The 20,073-nt window shown below is 39.9% G+C and overlaps 3 protein-coding genes across 4 annotated transcripts; 1 reads left to right on the top strand and 2 right to left on the bottom strand.

Annotated features, from left to right (window-relative positions):
* Window positions 1-1,306: 1,306 nt before the first annotated feature.
* Window positions 1,307-9,855, bottom strand: LOC147164427 (TLR adapter interacting with SLC15A4 on the lysosome). 2 transcript variants are annotated; one of them, XM_086091399.1, is made up of 5 exons: window positions 9,545-9,855; window positions 9,066-9,339; window positions 8,818-8,910; window positions 2,784-2,876; window positions 1,307-2,699 (listed from the first exon to the last, which is right to left on the bottom strand). In XM_086091399.1, exon 5 carries the CDS (start codon window positions 2,666-2,668, stop codon window positions 1,772-1,774), a length of 897 nt encoding a protein of 298 aa, XP_085947525.1. In that variant the 5' UTR covers window positions 2,669-2,699; window positions 2,784-2,876; window positions 8,818-8,910; window positions 9,066-9,339; window positions 9,545-9,855; the 3' UTR covers window positions 1,307-1,771. The 2 variants fall into 2 exon arrangements, 1 of the variants encoding a protein (XP_085947525.1); XR_015096701.1 differs by lacking the exons at window positions 1,307-2,699; window positions 2,784-2,876 and having other exon boundaries at window positions 8,392-8,910.
* Window positions 5,980-9,343, top strand: c9h13orf42 (chromosome 9 C13orf42 homolog). The gene is made up of 3 exons (XM_086091400.1): window positions 5,980-6,375; window positions 7,571-7,715; window positions 9,099-9,343. Exons 1-3 carry the CDS (start codon window positions 5,980-5,982, stop codon window positions 9,341-9,343), a joined length of 786 nt encoding a protein of 261 aa, XP_085947526.1.
* Window positions 9,856-12,146: 2,291 nt separating the features above from the next.
* On the bottom strand, window positions 12,147-18,940 carry rnaseh2b (ribonuclease H2, subunit B). The gene is made up of 11 exons (XM_086091331.1): window positions 18,609-18,940; window positions 18,361-18,429; window positions 17,443-17,556; window positions 17,267-17,343; window positions 16,592-16,706; window positions 16,455-16,519; window positions 16,271-16,376; window positions 14,162-14,243; window positions 14,027-14,072; window positions 12,491-12,568; window positions 12,147-12,323 (listed from the first exon to the last, which is right to left on the bottom strand). The coding sequence occupies exons 1-11, from the start codon at window positions 18,670-18,672 to the stop codon at window positions 12,213-12,215; spliced, it is 927 nt and encodes a 308-aa protein (XP_085947457.1). The 5' UTR covers window positions 18,673-18,940; the 3' UTR covers window positions 12,147-12,212.
* Window positions 18,941-20,073: the final 1,133 nt, after the last annotated feature.

Here is a 20,073-nt window from a genome sequence, read left to right as displayed (position 1 = left end):
GCCGGCGCTCAGCTCTTAACACACCGCTTCCTCTTGCTGCCGCTCTGTTTGGACAGGAACAGGGACGGAAGGTCACCAGTGCGTTGAGCTGCAGCGACGCGCCAACTTGTGAGTCTCAGCTAGAGACTCAGCTGGTCTGCAAATCAATTCAAAAGTGAATGCCACGGCATTATAATAGGCTAATCTCAGTTTTGTTTACGTACACATTACATGTTCAGATTGTTCACAAGGTAGCCTTGATGATGACATCACGCATATTCCCTAAATCATGTTCAACTTTTATAAAGGGGAGTGCTTTGCCAAAACACACATGGTTGACCCTTTGAGGATTCCCTACATTCTTGTAATCTAAAAGGGAAATTATTATTTTTTTTTTAAATGACAGCCATTATTAAAAACAAGTCATGCTGTTTTTCTATTAGACTGCTTTATTCCTGTTGATATCAAACAATCTTGTTGCAGAAAGTTTAATTTTCCCAGCATCAACTTTCACTGAACAATTTATTCTATTCAATTCTTTCAGGTAGTTTGAAAATAAGTGCTTCCTTTTTTTTTTCTCTTGTCAAAATTTTCTTTTCAATCCTGTTTTATGTACCCACACTACTCTAAACACAATATTCTGATTAATATTGAGTTTGTGTAATTTGTAATTTATGATATTCATCTCAGGGGGCAGCCATTTTGCCACTTGCTGTCGACTGAAAATGACATCGCCCTTGCTCACGGCTCATGTAACGACCAATCACGACTTATCTGTTTTCTGAATTTGGTCATGTGACATTGGCAAGCTGAGCCATGATTGGTCATTACCTGAGCCTTAAGCCTTTTGTGATGTCTTCTTCAGCAAAGTGTCAGAATGGCCGCTACCAGAGATGGATAACACTCGGTGGATTTTATGCCATGGTCCCAAAAACGTATTAAAACGTTTAGTTTTTTATGCTAGAGCATACAGAAGGCTTTGATGCAGCTTCTGACCTGAAGAGGTCGCTTAAAGCAATGGAAGTTATTACAAAAACGTTCAGCAGGTGGCAGCAGTGTATAAGACAGGGGTGCTCAAGTTTGGTCCTCGAGAGCCCCTATCCAGCCTGTTTTCCATGTTTCCCTCCCGCAGCACAGCTGAATCTAATCAACTAATCAGCAAGCTTTGCGGAAGCCTGATAACGATCCTGATCATGAATCAGGTGTGTTAGTGGAGAGAAACATGGAAAACAGGCTGGATAGGGGCTCTCGAGGACCGAACTTGAGCACCCCTGGTATAAGAGATCAACCAGGGCCATGTTGCAATAAGCTTTTTTCCCCAGTGTTTTCTACAGGTTGGTGAATAATGATGAAACTTAGCTATAGTCTAATGCTAATTGCTGCAAAACGGGAAAAAAATACAAATGTCCTTTTTTTCCTTAACAAAGAAGATACTCTAATCTTTCTTTCTTTCCATGTTTTATAGCAATACAACACAATATTCTGTGGGCCTTGCAAAATCAGTCAAAATCCAGTAAAACAGCCGGGAGCAAAGGGGGTTGCTTCAGTGAAAATGGCTGGCAGTGAATGAGTAAAACATTATGCAGAATAATTCACCCGTTTTCGTGTCCATCTCAGGTGTCTGCCATTTTGTCCTGTGCTGCCACCTGCTATCGTCAAAGTGCCCACAGGCTCAGCTTGCAAACGTCACAGCTCACCTTTTTTCTGAGTTTGGTCACATGACGTTTGCAAGGCAAGCAAAATGGCAGCCCCCTGGGATGGATAGAAACAGGTGGAAGAATTTAAGAGGGCGTCATTGTTCTTTGTAGAAGTGGACGTGCTCTTTGGATGTGTCACTGGAGATTTGCAGGAAAGGTGTGCTAATCTCGCTGGACTCCACTTCCCCAGCAACCCTCAGCAAGCACGACATCACCATGTCCTTGGCCACGCCCGCCTCTAGATTCCCGTCCCGGCTCAGCTGCAAAGTGATCTGGTCTAGGCTGGTCAGGACCATCTCTGAGCCCAGCAAGGGGCAAACAGCGCCTGAATTCCTGGCCATGTTCTCCATCATGTACTGCTGGTACAGGTCCAGAATCTTCTGTTCCAGATAGCCGTTTAGGAGGGAGTTGGTGAAGGGTCCTTCGCGCCCTTGGAACAAAAAGCTCAGATCTTGACCACTTGCCTGTCTCCAGTGATTGGAGCCCCCCCTGAGAGGCAGCAGGAGCCCAATCTGTGTAGCTCGTCTTGGAGGGGAGTCCTCCCCAGGCGGGGGGACGTCACAGGACTGCAGGAAGGGGCCCACCGCCTGGGAATCCACATGCACCTGCTCCCCATTGTCGTCTGACAGGGGCAGAACCTGGTCACCCCCGATGTGGAGGTCGCTGTAGTTCTGGCAGATGCTCTGACAGAAGGACGGAACCAGGAAAGTGGCGTCGCCTCCCGAGCGGGGAGACGTGATTTGGATTCCCGGAGAGTTCCCTCTGCCTGGCTGGTTTCTGTACAGATCCAGAGACTCCAGCTGGGAGACTTCTGGAGGATTCCCGCTGTCCACGTCGCCCTTCTGCTCTGAGGGATTGTGAGGAAGGTGCAAATCAGCGCCTGTAGAGCGGGAAGAAGATCCAACAGTACTCTCCTGCCTCTCGCCGTGCGTGAGACGTGAGTCTTCTGTTCCTCCGTAGGCCATGCTCAGCAATTTCACTTCACAAAGCATCCTTGCAAATGATTCACTGGGTGGCAATTTACTGAATCACAGAATTTAGAAAAAGATCAGGCACTGTTTGTGACAATAGAGAAAAAAAGCCTGAGGAGAAGGAGAACTTTCTTACCTTATGGCACACTGTGAATCGAATGATGAGTCTAATAGTCTGCTTGGTTCTATGCACCCACCTTGAGAGGAAGCAAGATTGTCTTTTTTCTTCCTTTTTAAAAAAGAGGAACCATGACTATTAATAATCATTGCTGCAGCTGGTGGCATTTATTACTGCTACCAAGAAAGGTTCAGTGAAATGTATGGGGAATTTAAAAGTGAAAACTAGAACCAACTGTGGCTTAAAACAAGTAACTTGCATGCAGTTAAAAATGAGGGAAAATTGTCCAGTACCTTGAATGTAAATTGATTTCATTTCCTCACCCTAATTCCTCAATCAGTGCACACAGCTGGGTTTCAGCAAGCCAACTAACAAATTCAGTATAACAAGGACAAAATCACAAGCTTGCATTGATGTCTGCTCATGAAAAAAAAAAACCTAACAATGTCAACAAATTAAAATTTGTTGACATTGTTTTCTAGAAACATAAAGGTTTTGTTTTTTTATTCACAACATTTTAGGTACACGATTTTTTTGGGCATTGACAATATGTCCATCTTTTTTATTTATTTATTTCTTTTTAATTAAAAATAATATCCATTATCATGTTTGAACGCAAAAACTTCCTGCTATTTCTTGTAAATACCATTCATTGCTATTCAAATACTTTAACAATTTAAAATGTGTCTAAAGTTGAATATTTCCAAAAATCACTTCACTATACTCAAAGCCATAAAGACAAATATTTAAAAGTATTTATTAAACATATACCATGTACCATATAATGTAAATGGTAAATGGACTGAACTTATTTTTATTTAAACTTTGAGTGCGGATGGCGCTGCACAATCCCCGCCAAGCGTCAAACATGTTTGATCATTTCGGTGCTCGGGCGCCATCGGCACAGGTGGGCGGGGCACAGGAGTCAACGGCACACTGCTACGACGCATGCGCTTTTACACCAAATATTGGCGGCGCCCTCTGAGTACATTTCGGAGGCTATCCTAGAGGATTCCTCAGTCGACTTCTTTATCGGCGTAGTAGCAAAACATACAACAATAGCGCTTCGGCTTCGGGATCACTTGAATCTGACTCGGAGGTCGTCATCTTGAATCGAAGGTCACGTGCATCCAAGATTTCTGTAGATTCTCTGGATCTTTTGATGAAAATATGGACCATATTATCGTCAGTGGTCACCGATACCAAATACCGATACTACTACTAAATAAAATTCCCCCCAAATATGACAGATATTTTTAAATAAACACTTATATATGCCATGCCACACACACTCATGCAACCCTATACCATCACAGATGCAGGCTTAAAAACTGAGTCCTGATAACAATTTGGGTTGTCCTCTTTAGTGAGTATGATATAGCGCCCCAGTTTTCCACAAAGAACTTGAATCGTGATTGGTCTGACCACAAAACAGGTTTCCACTTTGCTACACTCCATTTTAAATGACCCGTGGCCCAGACAAACGCCTGCGCTTCTTGGTCTGCTTTAGAAATGGCTTCTTCTTTGTACTGTTGAGTTTCATCTGGCAACGGCGGCTGGCACGGTGGATTGTGTTCACCCACAATGTTTTGTGGAAGTATTGCTGAGCCCTTTGTGTGATTTCCCTTGCAGTAAGCGTTCCTGTTTGCGGTGCAGTGCCGTTTAAGGGCCCGAAGATCATGGGCATCCAGTAGGATTTTTCGGCCTTGACCTTTACACACAGAGATTGTTCCAGATTCTCTGAATCTTTGAATGATGTTATGCACTGTAGGCGATGATTACTTTTTCGCTGGTAAACACCTTTCTGATATTTCTCCACTATCTTTCTGCGCAACCTTGGAGGAATTGGTGATTCTCTACCCATCTTCGCTTCTGAGAGACAGAAGCTCTTTTTATACTCCAATCAAGTTGCCAATGGATGGATGATTAGTGGTAACTGGTTTTCCAGCTGTTTTTTTTTACAAGTGCAATTTACTTTTCCAGCCTCTTATTGCTACCGGTCCCAATTGCATTCCGTTTTTATTCACAATTTGTATAGTGTCCCTAATTTTTTGGAATTGGGTTTGTAGTATTTTATTGGATGAAATTCTACATGAATCAAATAAATACGATCATTATGACTGTTAATTCATTGGTCAATTTTTTTTTTAATCAAAAGCTGCCACAAAAAGTCTTATTAATTTCAGCTACTCAATCAATTTCTGCCTATTAGTTCATAATCAGTTGTATTTGTACCTCCAATGTTAGTAAAGCAGAAGCGCAGCTTTCGTTATGTAACCACGAGTGAGCTTTTGCTTCAAGAAACATTGGCGTGCATAAGGTCACATTTGCATCATTTAAAAGTGAGAACCTAAATGAGTTGGGAGCTTTTGGTGATTTATTGGTGAGATTTTTTTCCAAAGTGAACAGCAATTTGGCCGCATTTAAGAATCTTTGAAAGGTAAGTTCCAATGAAAGACAGCCCAGGAAACACAAGAATGCACTGTGTTGTATTATTAATGAAGGCCACACTTATGCCAGCTTCTTACGTAAACAAGAGGCCTGACTACTACTACATACAGTCTGCTGATTCATCTTCAATGACTGCTTCATAATCGATATTTCTGACAAAAACAATTTCACGATAATGTTTGAACAATGAAAAAAATGTTTTGAAGGAGTGAGGGGAGGCGGGAAATAGCCACTGTTTGTAGTTAGCATTAGCATTACATAAACAATTATCAGTGTAAATGGTTATATGCTTTACATATTGTACATTGAATTTGGCGCTTGGTTTATTAAAGCACAGCAACAGCAATCAACTTCATTCCTGACAGTTTGTGGCTTTTCGTCAATAACTGTCAGACAAATTAGATATCTGTTGTTGGTGTATCGATCCTCGGCATAATATATTCAAATATGGATATTGTGCCCCACCCCAATTTATCAAACTGTCTTTTGCTGAATGATGCTTCACGGTGGTAGCTTCAAGAACCCTCAGTGATAGTGATAGTTATGGGTCAGGACACCTGAACCGGGCTTGCCGCTCAATAGTGTTGCCTTACAGAGGCCTCTATGTTGCCAAGCAGCAACTGATAACATTGACGGTGAGATCAGGTTGAACAAGCGAGCATCTAGCATCATGGACAGCCGTAGTTGAGTCGGGTGGTTGCTTCAGTTAGTTTCAAAGAGAGGAATATGGGCATCAGAGAAAAGTGTTTGCTAGTTTAGAGGGATGTTTAGGAAGATCAACCATGTGTTCCGTCCCAATCATCACAGGCAAAGTGAGCGGGATGGGTTCGGGACGGATTACCACAGCGCCTGCACCGTCAGGCTGGTCCGCAGCACCTCCATGCTGGTTGTGGGAGAGAGGACCCGGTCTTCCGAGGGCACCACGTTAAAACGGAGCAAGAGCACCGTGAGCGTGGAGTCTACATTGTACTACTACCACAGGCAAGAGGACCGCGTTTGGCTTTACTCCCACGAGCAGAACTGCCTGGAGTACCTGCAAGCGCTGGTGGCTCTGCGGCGGCGCTACACAAAGAGTGTGAGCGATTTAAGCAAGGGCGACGTCAAGGCCACAGTGTCCGCCAAGAGAAAAGCAGCACCTCCGGCACCGCAAAAAAAAACTGTAAGCTGCCTTGCCCTTTTTTTGAACCAGGAAAAAAACTAGCCATGTCTGTCTGTCTATTTATCTATCTATCTAGCCATCCATCCGTCCGTCCATTTCAATAGGAAAAGTTACCTTGATTTAAAGCGGAAGTCAACCCAAAGATCTTCTTGATAATAATATGTTGTATGTGCCCCCACTAGTCTAAACACGACATTCTGATTAATAGTGCATTTGTGGAATTCGAGTGAAGAAGCAAAATCACAGTTGCTCAGCTAACAACCAATCACGGCTCAGCTTCAGAAAACAGGTGACCTGTGATTGGTCGTTACCTCAGCCCTGAGCAACTGCAATGTCATTTTCACACGACAGCAAGTGGCAAAATGGCCGCCCCCTGAGATGGATAAAAATAAGTGAATTTAACTGCTTAATTATATTCAATAAATGCAATATTAATCAGAATACTGCGTTTAGACTAGTGGAGGCGCATAGAAAAATTTTTGGGTTGACTTTGAGAACATTTCAAGTTATATACGGGGTAAGTTTTTTTTTGCTTTTTTAGTTCAGCTTTAGCTTGACGCTCCAAACTCATTTCCTAGTCAGTGTCCGCGGTTTCATTGAGGAAAAATCAAAAAAAATGACATGCAAAAATTAAAGATCAATAGCTTGAAATAGCGAAATAGTGTGCCATTCACACTGGTGTATGGAAGGTGCGAATGTTTGGTGGTGGTCGGAGGGGCCGGAGACGCACACTGGCAGCCACGCTTTCGTCAGCCTTCCGTCAGCCTGCCGCAGGGCAGCTGTGGCTACTTAAGTAGCTTACCGCCACCACAGTGTGGATGTGTGAGTGCATGAATAATGTATCCGTTCCATAGTAAAGCGTCTTTGAGTGCCTGATTAGATAGAAAAGCGCTATATAAATCCGATGCATTATTATTATTAATTAAGGAGTCGAGGAGGAGGTAAAAAAAAAAACGTGCGGCTCTACTCCATATTGCCTGACCGCATTACTGCTGTGTACCACACAGATCCCTCCGCATAAAGGCAATCAAATAGGTCCTACATAAACAAAAGCTATGACACAATTGTATAGTACTATGAAAGCTATATGAAATGTTACATCTTATATTTACACATTTTAAATGCAAACAATAAACTATGAACTTCTATTATTCACAATAAACATTTCGACGTTTCCTCCATTGTCTGTTTACAGGTATCTCGGGTGACCCCCTCGGCACCGCCCGTGCCCAACGTGCAGGACACGTTGCAATTTCTGGACGAGGTGATTGCGAGCTATGACAGTGAACCTCAGCGCAAACCTTACTTGGATGACGGCCACGCCGACGTGGACTTTATAGGTGACATTTTCTCCCTCTGTGATCACTGTCATGTGGTGTTAGGCCATTGTAGATGAATATTGATATATATTATCAGGAAATTGTCGGACACGATACTACTGCTGCCTAGTATGTTTATTAAAAAATAATAATTGGCCGCACCTGCAACATCTAATGAGATCCAATCATACCTTCAAAAATTATTACTATCATTAAAATGTGCATATTATTATGAGTGGCGTGGAGCAGAACTGCACTGCATCAGATCGAAAAGTGTGTTTTGATTTTTTTCCTGTGATGAGGTGTACCTAATGTTGTGACCAGTAAGTGTAATATCTTGCGAGAAAGTGAAGAGGTGTAATGTATTTTTGCAGAGTATGTAATGTTGAATTACTGGCACCATAAAATATCTGCGTAAAAGGTTGAGTGAAATTACTTTGTCTTGGATGGAGAGTGTTGTAAATTATGCCATTTTAATCAAGGGTTGATGGTGCAAATTGAATTATGCGTGTCCTGTAGCGCAAGGTTTTCATCTAAAGTGGCTGTTTAGTGCTCCGTATCGTCTCACTGTGGGTGTTTAATCAAATGTGACCTTGACATTTCCAGTGCTCTGCCGTCGGCGTGGGAGAAATTACGTCTTTATCAGTGTAATCAAAACAGCAGGCTTGGTGGTGATGTCAACCGTGTAAAATAAAAATTTTAAAAATCATTTCCTGCCTGCGCCCGGCACATATGAGCAGAGACAACCAGAACAACAAAGAGTGAAATAAAGCTTCACACTGTAAATGGATAGACGAAAGCTTTACCATCAGATTAACATTGTGGAAATGAAACAATTATACAATTTTTGCATATACTCAAACAATTGTAATGTGTCTTAATATGTCCGTGCTCAATGACACAGATTAAGTTAGATGTGTGAACAATATTTGAGGAAAAATTGGCCTTTTGGGTACATAGAATAATTCTTAATTCTTTGAGTCTAGCGCATGAAAAACAGGAGCTGAAACAAAAGTGTTCCATTTATATTTGTAAGGCAGATGTGCTAACCATTAATCCGCTTTAATAATGATACACCAGTTTAATATATTTTTCTTTCATTCTACTTTTTCGCTTTCATTACCTGTCTGTCTTTGCTGACTGTCTGGGAGAAATCACAAAAGTCTCCTGTCTTCATATAAGGCCTCTATTTTGACTCAGGTTTAGGTTCCTTACCCTATAAAGTCATAAAGAGGTAAGTCAAAATTGAACATAATGATAACAGTGACTACAAAAAAATATATATGGACATAAGTTATGATTTAGTATTAAAAAAATGAACAAAACTAAAATAACTGTGTATTATGCTGAAATGATTATCGTTGACTGTACATTGCACTCAACCCACTGTATCTTCCCATACAGTGGCATCCAGCTCAGCAGAACACGACCTCCACTCCAACTGGGTCTTGCGGGTTCCTCGGGCTGCAGGTGACCCCAACAGGCAGCATGAGGAGGTTCTTGAAAGTGCCAATGAAAAAGTCCTCAATAAGAAAAACAAGAGCGGGTCAACCAGCAGTAGGTTGCGCCTACAGAGGAACCCCATCCATTTGCCCAAAGTGGTGGAGAGCGCCCTGCAGACACTTCGCTTCAAGTCCAAAAAGTCCTGAAAATGTGAAAGACAATTATGATAGACGGTCATTTGAATGAGAAGAGAACTTTTCATTTTTTAATGAACTAAAGTCGGTGACATTTAAAAAAGTGCCACGTCATGGTGGAGGAATGTTGGGGGCAATGCACGAGTTCCAGCCGGACGAAACTTCCGCATGTAGGTCGAGAAAAGTTTTTCTTTTTAGTTTAAAAGGGTTTACCTTAACGAGAATACCGCCAAAGGTATAATCCCGGTCCGTTGTTTTGCCTTTTGGTGCTGTAATTCCTTGTTATGGCGTAAGGAAGCTACATGCTAAACTAGCAATACCTTGCACATCCATCGTCAGTCGTCAATACTCTCTTTCTTCTGTTTTCATTTCTTCTCCTATTGTCTTTTGGCTAATCATTTTGGTGCATTACCGCCACCTTCTTTTGCATCGAGTTAGGGTTATGGAAGTAGCCACCGGCAGTTATGCACAACTACTCTTATTCCATTTCTTCAACCATTTGGCAAATACTTTTGCTGCACTACCGCCTGTGGACAAAAGGTGGCGGTCATCCACAGAAAGTGATTAGGGAATAGGGATTTTGGGTGTTAGTCTAAACTCTAATCTTAATATATACAAATCACACCTGAGAATAAATCGCAGGACCAGCCAAACTACTAAAAATAATAAAATGCAATTAAAGTGTGAATTATAGTCCCAAAAATATGGTAAATGATGTTTCATGCTGTTTACATAGCACCAAAGTTTAAGATTTACATGAGAGATAGAGCGATACGTTTTTTTTCCCAGGCCGATACCAAAACCAATTATTAATAGTCAACGAGGCCAATAACCGATATTTAGAGCTGATATTCATTTTCACAAAAAATAAAATAAAATTGGCATTAAAAAACTCTTAACTTTGTTGAGATTTTGTAAGCATATGTTTATGTTTATTGAACAACTTTTAAGATTGGCAAAATATTGGAGTTTTTTAATAAAAAAAAAAAAAAACTTAGTCATTAGACATCTTTGTTTTAAAATTCTAATTAAAAGTTTAGGGACCTCCCAGGGTCATTAGTATGTCTTTAAAAGTTAATTATATATACTGTGCGTATCTAACTATCTATCTATATATATCTATCTATATATATATATATATATATATATATATATATATATATATATATATATATATATATAGATATATAGATATATATATATATAGATATATAGATATATATATATATATATATATATATATATATATATATAATAATCTTAAACAAGTACTCCCTATTGTTTTCTACATAAAGTTTTCCAAATGTTTTAAATAAATGAAAAAATACTGTACATTTACCAGTATCTTAGTTTTAATTTCAGACAAAAACAGAAGCTGCTGGCTACACCTGTCAGTTTTTTCACAGCTCACCTGTATTCTGAAGCTCGGCTGTGATCGGTTGTTACCTGAGCCCTGAGCAACTGTGATGTGATTTTCACTCGACAGCAAATGGCAAAATGGCCACCTTCTGATATTGATAAAAACAGCTGGATTTTGATGCTTAACTCATATTCTACTAGCACAATATTAACCAGAATACCGTATTTAGATTAGTGGGGCTGTATAGAACATATTGTTGTCAAGAAATTTTAAAACCGCTTTGACAGTGTTTTTTGTTGCTGGATATCGTACCGAATAAAATGTCAAAGCAGATGAGCAAATCAATGATATTAGGATGGATTTTTCCCATTCATTAACTCTGAGCCTCTTGTGTAAAAACTTTTTTTTTTTGAAGTGGAAAAAAATTGAATAAACTATGATGGGATTTAGAATGTGGGCGTTTTGAAAGGCATCAAAGGCAAGCACAGCAATAGATCTTCCAGCAACAAGACTGTCTCGAAGGCGAATATCGTGTCTGCCTGAGCTGCTTCACCAAAGAAGTTCAAGGCCTTTACACTTGGCAAACTGCTTAGGTTATTATTTAGTATGGGGGGGAAATATATATACACCAATGTCTAATCATCCTTGTAACTTTCATCCAAAGTAGTGAATCTCTCCAACGCATGTATTCAGGGTTACATTTTGTTCTCAGCATTGACAAATAAAATGCTACCAAATCCCAAAGCCTTATTAAGTACGCTGTGGGTGAAAAGATCTTTGAGTGAAGCTTAAAAAAGAATTCACAAGTGCCCTCAATGAGTGCAAACCACCATTACCAAGGGCAGCAGTAAAGTGCTGGCTTTGTCATTGGCCCAAAAACTTAAACCAGGGCCACACCAACTACACCCGAGGGGATTTCATCATCCTTTTAATAGACAACAAACTAATATAGCCTTGAATACTCTACATAAAATTACAGCGCATCCTTGGTGACAACTGTGAGAATTGTGTATATCTGTAGTGCTTGTCCTCATTTTGGTCGCGGTTGAGCTGGAATCTATTCAAGCTGACATTGGACACTCTGGACAAATAATAGAGGGGCACTAATCCACAAAAACAACCATTGACATTCACATCTATGGACAACTTTGGACTCTTCAATTGAGCCAAGATTGTTTTTGAAACTTAAGTTGAAGCCCCCCCCCCCTTCCCCCCACTTATTGATAAATGTAATACCGCCCAGAGAAACGCATTAAGTCTTGCAATTGTAATTCACATGCGAGACTGACGTGCTTCAGTAAAGGCTGCTGTTTTAGCAACAAAGATTAGCACAAAATTGACAGTGTTTTTGCTCTACCACTGTACACTAAGTAATAAAAAATGGTTAAAAAGTTGGCTGGGAATGGCAGGAATTTGAGTTTGACCTCAGCTGAACAAGTGAAAGTACCTCATGAAAACGTTTTCCTTTGCTTTATTACAAAAGTGACGTGTACAAAAGCAAGCACAAAATGGACAAAAACATCATTTCTTTTCCACTTTCACTTTGGGGCTAAAGAAGGACGACATTGTCTTCATGCCACTTTTGTCCACCTTTGCCAGATTCTTCTGTGCGGCCGTCATCTTCTTGGGTGGCTACAAAGAGACAAAGAAAACATGGACCATGCATGCGGTTTCACTTTCAGTTCAAGCAAACTAGAACGACACAAACATTCTCTCAAGGTTAACTGAGATGCTGCTAAAGAGGAGACCATCTAGAATGTAAGATGCATAAACAGTCTGTCGAAATCACAGACACTTACTTTGCGAGCAAAGTCTGCACTGTTGAATTTGGTGTAGTCTTCTCCCGCCTCCACCGGCTTGTCGGACAGTTTCCGTTTCTGTCAAACAGAGAAACATGTGTTCTATAGTTTGGATAGTGTTGATGGAGTATGTGAACATAACCAAATACTGTATTCAATATTAAAGGTGAATTAAACACACACAAGTAATTTTTAAGGAAAATGTTTGTTTGGGTTTGTCATCCAGACAAAATGCCTTCCTCTGATAAACTTATTTCCACCCACCAGGGAAAAAAGTGCTGGATGTAATCATTACGCTAACACACAAACCTCCAAATAGTAAGTGCTGATCCTAATTGGATTCAGTAGCAAACCAGATGCACCTAGACATATAGTGATGGGTCAAAAGGTGCCAAGGCTTTGAAGCGTGTGTCGTGAAATGCAGGATGGAATTTGTAAAGCGCATGATTCATTTTCGGGAAATGACATCATTGCTGACGCATGAAGCCTCGCTGTCTCAAGTAGTGGTTCACGTGTCGGTGCGATTAATGAACAGATAAGGAAAATCCGCGTAAATGAAGCTGAACCTTTTTGTGAACCAGTTGGATGGAAAGATTCATGAGTTCAAAATGCTTCGTCTGCCCATCACTACCTAAAGCAGGCGTGGGCAATTGACACTGAGTGGCCCCTCGATTAATCCTCAAAAACAACTATATTTGATTACTTCATTGAGGGGTGGGGGGTTAATATGTTTCCTCTACTACAGTGGACCACTGCATACTCATGGTTTGGCTTTACCTATTTGCTGATTTTGTTTTCCAATATATATATTTTTGGTGGAAAACACATACTTTTTGGAAGAAAAAAAAAATCACTCCCCCCACCCACAATGGCCTCAGCCTTCACACAATAATGAGCCTGCTAACAAGATAAAGTAGTCCTAAAATGATTGGAACTTTAATGCATGCACTCGAACGTAGTATTACTTCACTTAACGGTGTATGAACAATGTAGGAGGGTGAATGTAACTGCATGTATCAACTCTGCTGCTTTGGGTAGCGTCTTCCGCAAATAAACATTTACGGCACTGATAGAGGAGCTTGGATGTAAACAAGATTGCACATTACAACGTACCGGCACACCAAACAAAAGATAAAAGTATAATTTTACTAGCAGATATTTTAATGGTATTTTTCTCTGAGTAGTTGGATTTTATTTGATCTTTAATCACTTCAAGGTTCAATGTTATCGAGGGGTCACTAAAGCGGCCAGGGCCACCCCACAAGGAGTGCTCAGCGGAACCATAACGGATTTGATTTCACCATTCGCTGTTTCACTGTACAGGCTTTGAGTGTATTTGCCATGGGACAGTACAGGTAACCCACGGTAAGGTCTGCGCTCTGGTCACGGATTGATACATTTGCAGCATGTGTTTTTGCCAACGTAAATAACTATTACCTCACTCAAATTTATCTCTACATTGTTTGTAAGAAAAACCTGCTGGACAAATCAGTCGATTTGATAACCTTTTGCATGAAATTGCAAGATATACTGCACCTTTGAAGGTGGTTCGGTCTCCTTTGGACTTGTGATCTCTGGTAACCTGCATGGCGACAAAACAGGCCTCAGCTAAATTCATATTCATAACGAGATGGCAAAAACAAAAAGATGGATATGGGCATGTAAACATACTGCAAGTGATGGCGGAGGTCCTTGCTCAAGTCTTTGCTGATGTATTCTGAGATGAGGCCATGGGCGTAACCAAGGTAGTCCTCTGAAGTGTAGAGGTAATCAAACAAGAAGGATTATCATTCGATTTGTTAGATCAGGCCTGAACGAAATGGTTTTCAATAATTATCTGTGACACATGAAATATGATGCTACCACCATCTAGTGGTGATGCACGAGTACTACGCGTTCCTCTGAAATACTCCAAGTCAAGTACAGTGGAAAACCTGGGGTTGAATACTTTTAGGACAATTTCTCACATGAAATAAAATAAAATAATTTGTGTTCCAATAATAATGTGGCCATTATAAAACATTGATTTATGGCATTGACAATGTCTGAAGAAACATTCAACTTCCAAACAATAAGAAGTTAACCACTGTGTAATACAGATACAAAATTCATCCTGATTAACTTCACCCTCACATAACATCCACACAGCATTTAAGCTTTTACTTTTTAACTTACAGTACAAGAGCAAAAGGTTCATCAATTTCAGAGCAACTTGTGTACCCACCATTGACTCTTGACAACACGTGAGGCGGCACTAAAATGTGCCATACAGGTGAGTCTCTACACAATTACACTGCATTAGTGTTGTCACGATACCAATATTTTGGTATCGGCTCCGGTACCAGCATGTACTTCGATACTTTTCGGTACTTTTTCCAAATCAAAAGACAACTTATAAAAAAGTCATTAAAGACGTTTTTTTCTTGTGTCTTTATATATATATATATATATATATATATATATATATATATATATATGTCAGTGTGAGTGTGAGTGTGAATGTGAGAGAGAGAGAGAGAGAGAGAGAGAGAGAGAGAGAGAGAGAGAGAGAGAGAGAGAGAGAGAGAGAGAGAGAGAGAGAGAGAGAGAGAGAGAGAGAGAGAATGAGAATGAGAATGAGAATGAGAATGAGAATGAGAATGAGAATGAGAATGAGAATGAGAATGAGAATGTCCGGGTGGGAGCTCCACCTGCATCGAAGACTAGCTGAAATGTATTTGTCAGGTAACGGACGTTGCTCTACAACTGAGCTAATTACCAAACAAAGTTTCGTAGTGTTTTTGAGTGGTGTGTTCCATGAGATTTTATGAAAGGACAACTCGTAGTAGCCGCTCCTTTAAGCATTGCCGTTACGCTTCCCATGCAGCCAGTTGTAAATTATGTCATTCATAACTACAATGTGTAAGGGGGGAAAATAGCAGGTTATCAACCAGAAAGTAATGGAAGGCCTACCTGTCGATCTTAGAGCTCCTTATGCAGGTCAGGGTGCTTGTCTTTTAAATGTTTTGTGACGTTGGAGGTGTTTCCGCCTTTCGCCTGGCAGGTTTTAAAACATCGTCTACAGACCGGTGCGTCTGCGTTATGCTTCGCCTTGCGCATTTTCTTCAGCCATCATTCGTTTCATGATCTCCTTCTTTTTGTCTACCGTACGTGTGAGTCAAATACACTTTTATTTGAAATATGCTCATTCCTGCTTCATGGGCTCCTTCTCTTGCTGCGCACGCACGCAAGCACGCACACACTCCCAGACGGGGAAGCGACCCACGCCGCAACGATACGCTGCTACTTGTTTGCTCTATGCTAACTCCTCGGACTAGCTACGAGTCTCGGTAAGGTTACTTGGCGAGCGGCGGCGCTGCAAGTACCGGTACCATACAAAACGCAGTATATATAATATAGTTTTAAATAACGCAGTACCCAGATACCAAATTAGTACTGGTTAACCGTGCATTCCTACACCGCATGGTATATTTCAGTTGTCTTCAATTTGACCGTTTTCTGGCTTAATAAGCCAGCACAGACAAATGTGCCTTATGCTGCAATAAAATCCATTTCCTGTTCTATAGATGCACTTCTCCCTTCCTCTCTGTATTACCATCACAACAAAACTAACCAACTAAAATGAACTTGCAGTTAATCTGGAAATGAAGTCTAACATGATTTCCTGAATTTCTCGCATTTTGTACAATATTAATGGAATTGTTTTTCCAAAAGATTTTTCAGAGCGGCCATCGTTTAATGTGATTTTTTTTCTTTTTTTTTGAGGAGAAAGAACGTTACCTTTGCTTGAATTTGACTCCATCTTGACTCGGATATATGAGGAGGATTTGACTCCTTCCCCCACAGAGATGTTTTTCGTCTTGAGCACAAGGACTGTTTTCTCCACCTACAGGAACATCAGAAAAATGTGAATTCAACGGTGATGTTTATCTAAAGATAGACTCATTCTGAATAAAGGATATACCTTCTTCTTTAACCAAGCCATTGTTTTTTCTTGACTGTATCGATGAAACTTGAGGCTTCCCACCTCTAGCAAAAAAAAAAAACATGTGAGGCATCTGACTTTAAATGTACCCACCTTTAGCATATTAGTTCCTTAACCTTTTTCATCCGCTATGTGATGCATGGAGGAGATAGAATGCGTGCAGCTCAGAAGCCTGGTACACACCGGAAACTCTTCGTCCATTACCATTTGGTCCACTGGTTGGAACTTGCCCTAAACCAAAAGCAGAAGACATCATTAAGGGAGGCTTTTAGAAATTCCTTATGGATCAGAAATTATTTTGAAGTCTGGTGAGAGGGCGATAAACAAAGGTGTGGAGTGAAGCACATTCAAGCCGCTCAATAAATTGCAATATGACCTTTGGTAATAGTCGTAGGATGCAATGATTGAACACATTGTATTATTATGCCATATGAGAATATGTGGGCTAACCATTTTGTGGCTTCTAATTAGGTTTTACTTGATTATGACCACCTCTGGTGTAGATGTTCTATGGTTAAGGCAGTAGTTCCAAATATTGATTTTAAAATAATTTCACAGCAACCAAACAAAAATGTCACAAAACGTGCCTTATGCCATCTGGTGATAGAACATTCAATTGCTCTCTCTTACTAAATGTCACATGCATAGATAGATGAACAAAGATAAATTATTAATAGCGAATAAAAAAATTCAGATTAAGTAAATTAAATTTACCTGAAATTTTTATCATTCCCACGGAACAATAATGTCTCAAAGGAAATGGGAATTATTTAAGGTGAATGAGTACTCACTTCTTTTCCAGATTTGATCAAATAGGGCAAAATTAAATAAAGAGGATCCATCGGCGTGATAAACAGAAGCCTCCCATCTGTGTAAAAACAAGAGTAGGTGATGAACAGGAGATCGGACACTGACAGTGAATACATAATCATGAATAGTTTGATCAAACTTTGTCAAAAACCATTACCTCTCTGGACTGTCTGGCCAACAAACCAGGAACGGAAGTCTTCTTCAAATGCTTTGACCTCGAAAAGCTGCAAGTTGCCTTTGCCGCCACTCAGCATGTACAGGGAGGCTGCATCTGCAGGAACAAGGCCAATAGATTTATTTATAGGGAGACCAAAAGGTATTTTATTTGAGATCTTTACCTTAATAACACTTGTACCGCCTCATGTAGGATTAGACATACAAAACTGGATTTTGATGTAGTCCTGAATATACAGTAGGTGGAGATTCAGGATTCTTCCCCACCAACCCCGACCCACCCCAAGCCCCCGCTTTTGTTAAGAATGTGATGTATTTTTAATTGTCCTTTAGAATGAATACACACATCCTACTTTTACAGGCTCGCAAGCGGTACATCAAATTGGTGGATGGATATCCTTTAGTTGATTGAGTTCCATCCCTATAGTAGCATGTACGTAAATTGGAATATACTGTAGTCGATCACTAACTTATTAGTAAATTTATATTTACAATCCATAATTGTATGAAAAATACTTCTATAAGTCACAAATGTCAAACAATCAAATGAAAATTACTATGGTGCCTTCTTGAGCCTCATTTGGTGCAAACTTCTAAAATAACACATTTGCTCAAAATTACCTTTGAACTATATGTTATTAATGACATAGACTTGTGTGAATGCACTGATTATCTTAATGATTTCTCGCAATAACTAGGAGACAGATATACACAACACGATTATTTCCATACATATCTATCAGTGTTTACATTTCCAAATGATTGCTTCTGCAACATTCCCAGAAAATCACAATGTCCCAGCACTGGTATGTTATTTTTAGAACAAGCCTGTGGGCAAAGTGGTCTTTGGGCACCAGATTTAGAAAGTAGCCAGAACGTGCAGGTGGACCGGAAGTTCTACCTGTGGCTGGATTCCGTAGTCTCACAAAGGTTGGGTCATTGTCCTTCCTCTGGCTGTCTATGACGGAGTCTGGAGGCAAAGTCAGAGTTCAAGTCAGTATGTGTGCCATGCTAAAAAGGATAGGTGATCGACAACTCTCGGAGTGACGCCTCTGTGGTGCGCTAGCACACGAGCTAACCGTCATACTCAGCGAAATGTACCGTGTGTTAAGCTAGCTTTGCTGAACCTAGCTACGACAGTTAAGTTACCTGCAGCGATAACAACCCAGCTGTCGTTCTGTACGTTAGGCGTTCGCTTCTTCTTTGAGGCCATGCTGAAACGTTGGACCTTGTAAATGATTGATTTGCAGTACTCAAACTTATCACATTGTGGTTTTCAATCAACGTACAATGACAGCAAACCAAATCATGCGAAGCGATTGTGTGTTTTGACAAGAGCTCAGAAAAGGCGCCTCTCTCCTAACGTCTGCCATTTCTTCACAGAGTAGGGTGGGGCATCACCACAGTTGTGACTTTACTAGGTTTTGTTTGCTAGTTTTTGAGAACTTCTTAAGACTTTTTAAGTTCGTAAAATGGATTTTGAAGAGTGTTGTGCCCAACCGTTTTAATAAAGTTGCGACACGCACGCTATTTAAGTAGAGTACTGCCCTCGGTTCCCCCTTCGTATCATGCAGTGGTACGTACAGTTGTGACGTCACTCCGACTGTAGTGCTCCAATAACGACGCTAGGAGCGCAAATGTGTATTTGATTTAATTGCATTCACGGACGAGTTCAATCATTGTCTAATTACACTATATATATTATTTTTTTTCCCGATCAGACACTTGTTGAATATATTTTTTTGTTAAATAAAGCTTTTCTTATTCTTCTTATTCTTATTACTACATCCAAGTTTGCTGTGGTTATTTTTATTATTGTTATTGTAACACTGTGTTTGTTTCTGTATGTACCTTACAATTTGTTAAATAAAGAATTGTTTTTTTATTTAAAAAAAAATACATAAAAGACCCTTAGGGCGACCAAACATGTTATAGTTGTCTTATATGTGATTAAAAAAGAAAATAAAAAGATTATTCTAGGAACCACAAAACTATTTAAGATGAGCAGTTAGGGTTGTGATATGCATCATGTCGTTGTCCTATATAGGGCTTTCACATTTTGTATTAAATGTCAACAACAACAAAAACGACACTTGGGGTCAACCAAGGCTTACACAAGTAAATGCCCTTCTTTGAGTACACTTTCATCATCTTACATCTTATGTTTTCTTTAATTTAATATATTCAATCAATCATTAAATAATGATCAGCAAACATTGTGAGGAATCACAACATTTAAAACAACAAAAGTATGCACTTGTATCACAATGATCGGACTCAAGGTTGGCTGATAAGTCATGACATGAGCCTCAGGTTTCATTTTTTTCCACCTTGCACTTTATTCAATAAAAAAAAGAGAATAAACTATATCATTGTTTGTGTGCTAGTAAAACTTTTTGTCTATGGCAGCTCTGTGAATTAAGATCACATCACATTTTATTAACATTTTATGCAGAAATCGGGTTATTATTTCTAATGGTTCACATACTTTTGCTTGCAACTATACATTAACATTAAATAAAGTATTTTATACCCAGAGAGCAGACGCACAAAAAGGAGGTAGAGCTAACAAAAACTACAACTTAATAAAAGCATTCCGTTTGGAGTTCTTGTG

Source organism: Leptonotus elevatus, chromosome 12, assembly GCF_054856555.1.
Source record: "Leptonotus elevatus isolate MCC_2025b chromosome 12, RoL_Lele_1.0, whole genome shotgun sequence".
NCBI classification, from domain to species: Eukaryota; Metazoa; Chordata; class Actinopteri; order Syngnathiformes; family Syngnathidae; genus Leptonotus; species Leptonotus elevatus.
The sequence above is the reverse complement of the archived record's forward strand: the minus strand, read 5'-3'. Positions and strand labels throughout refer to the sequence as shown.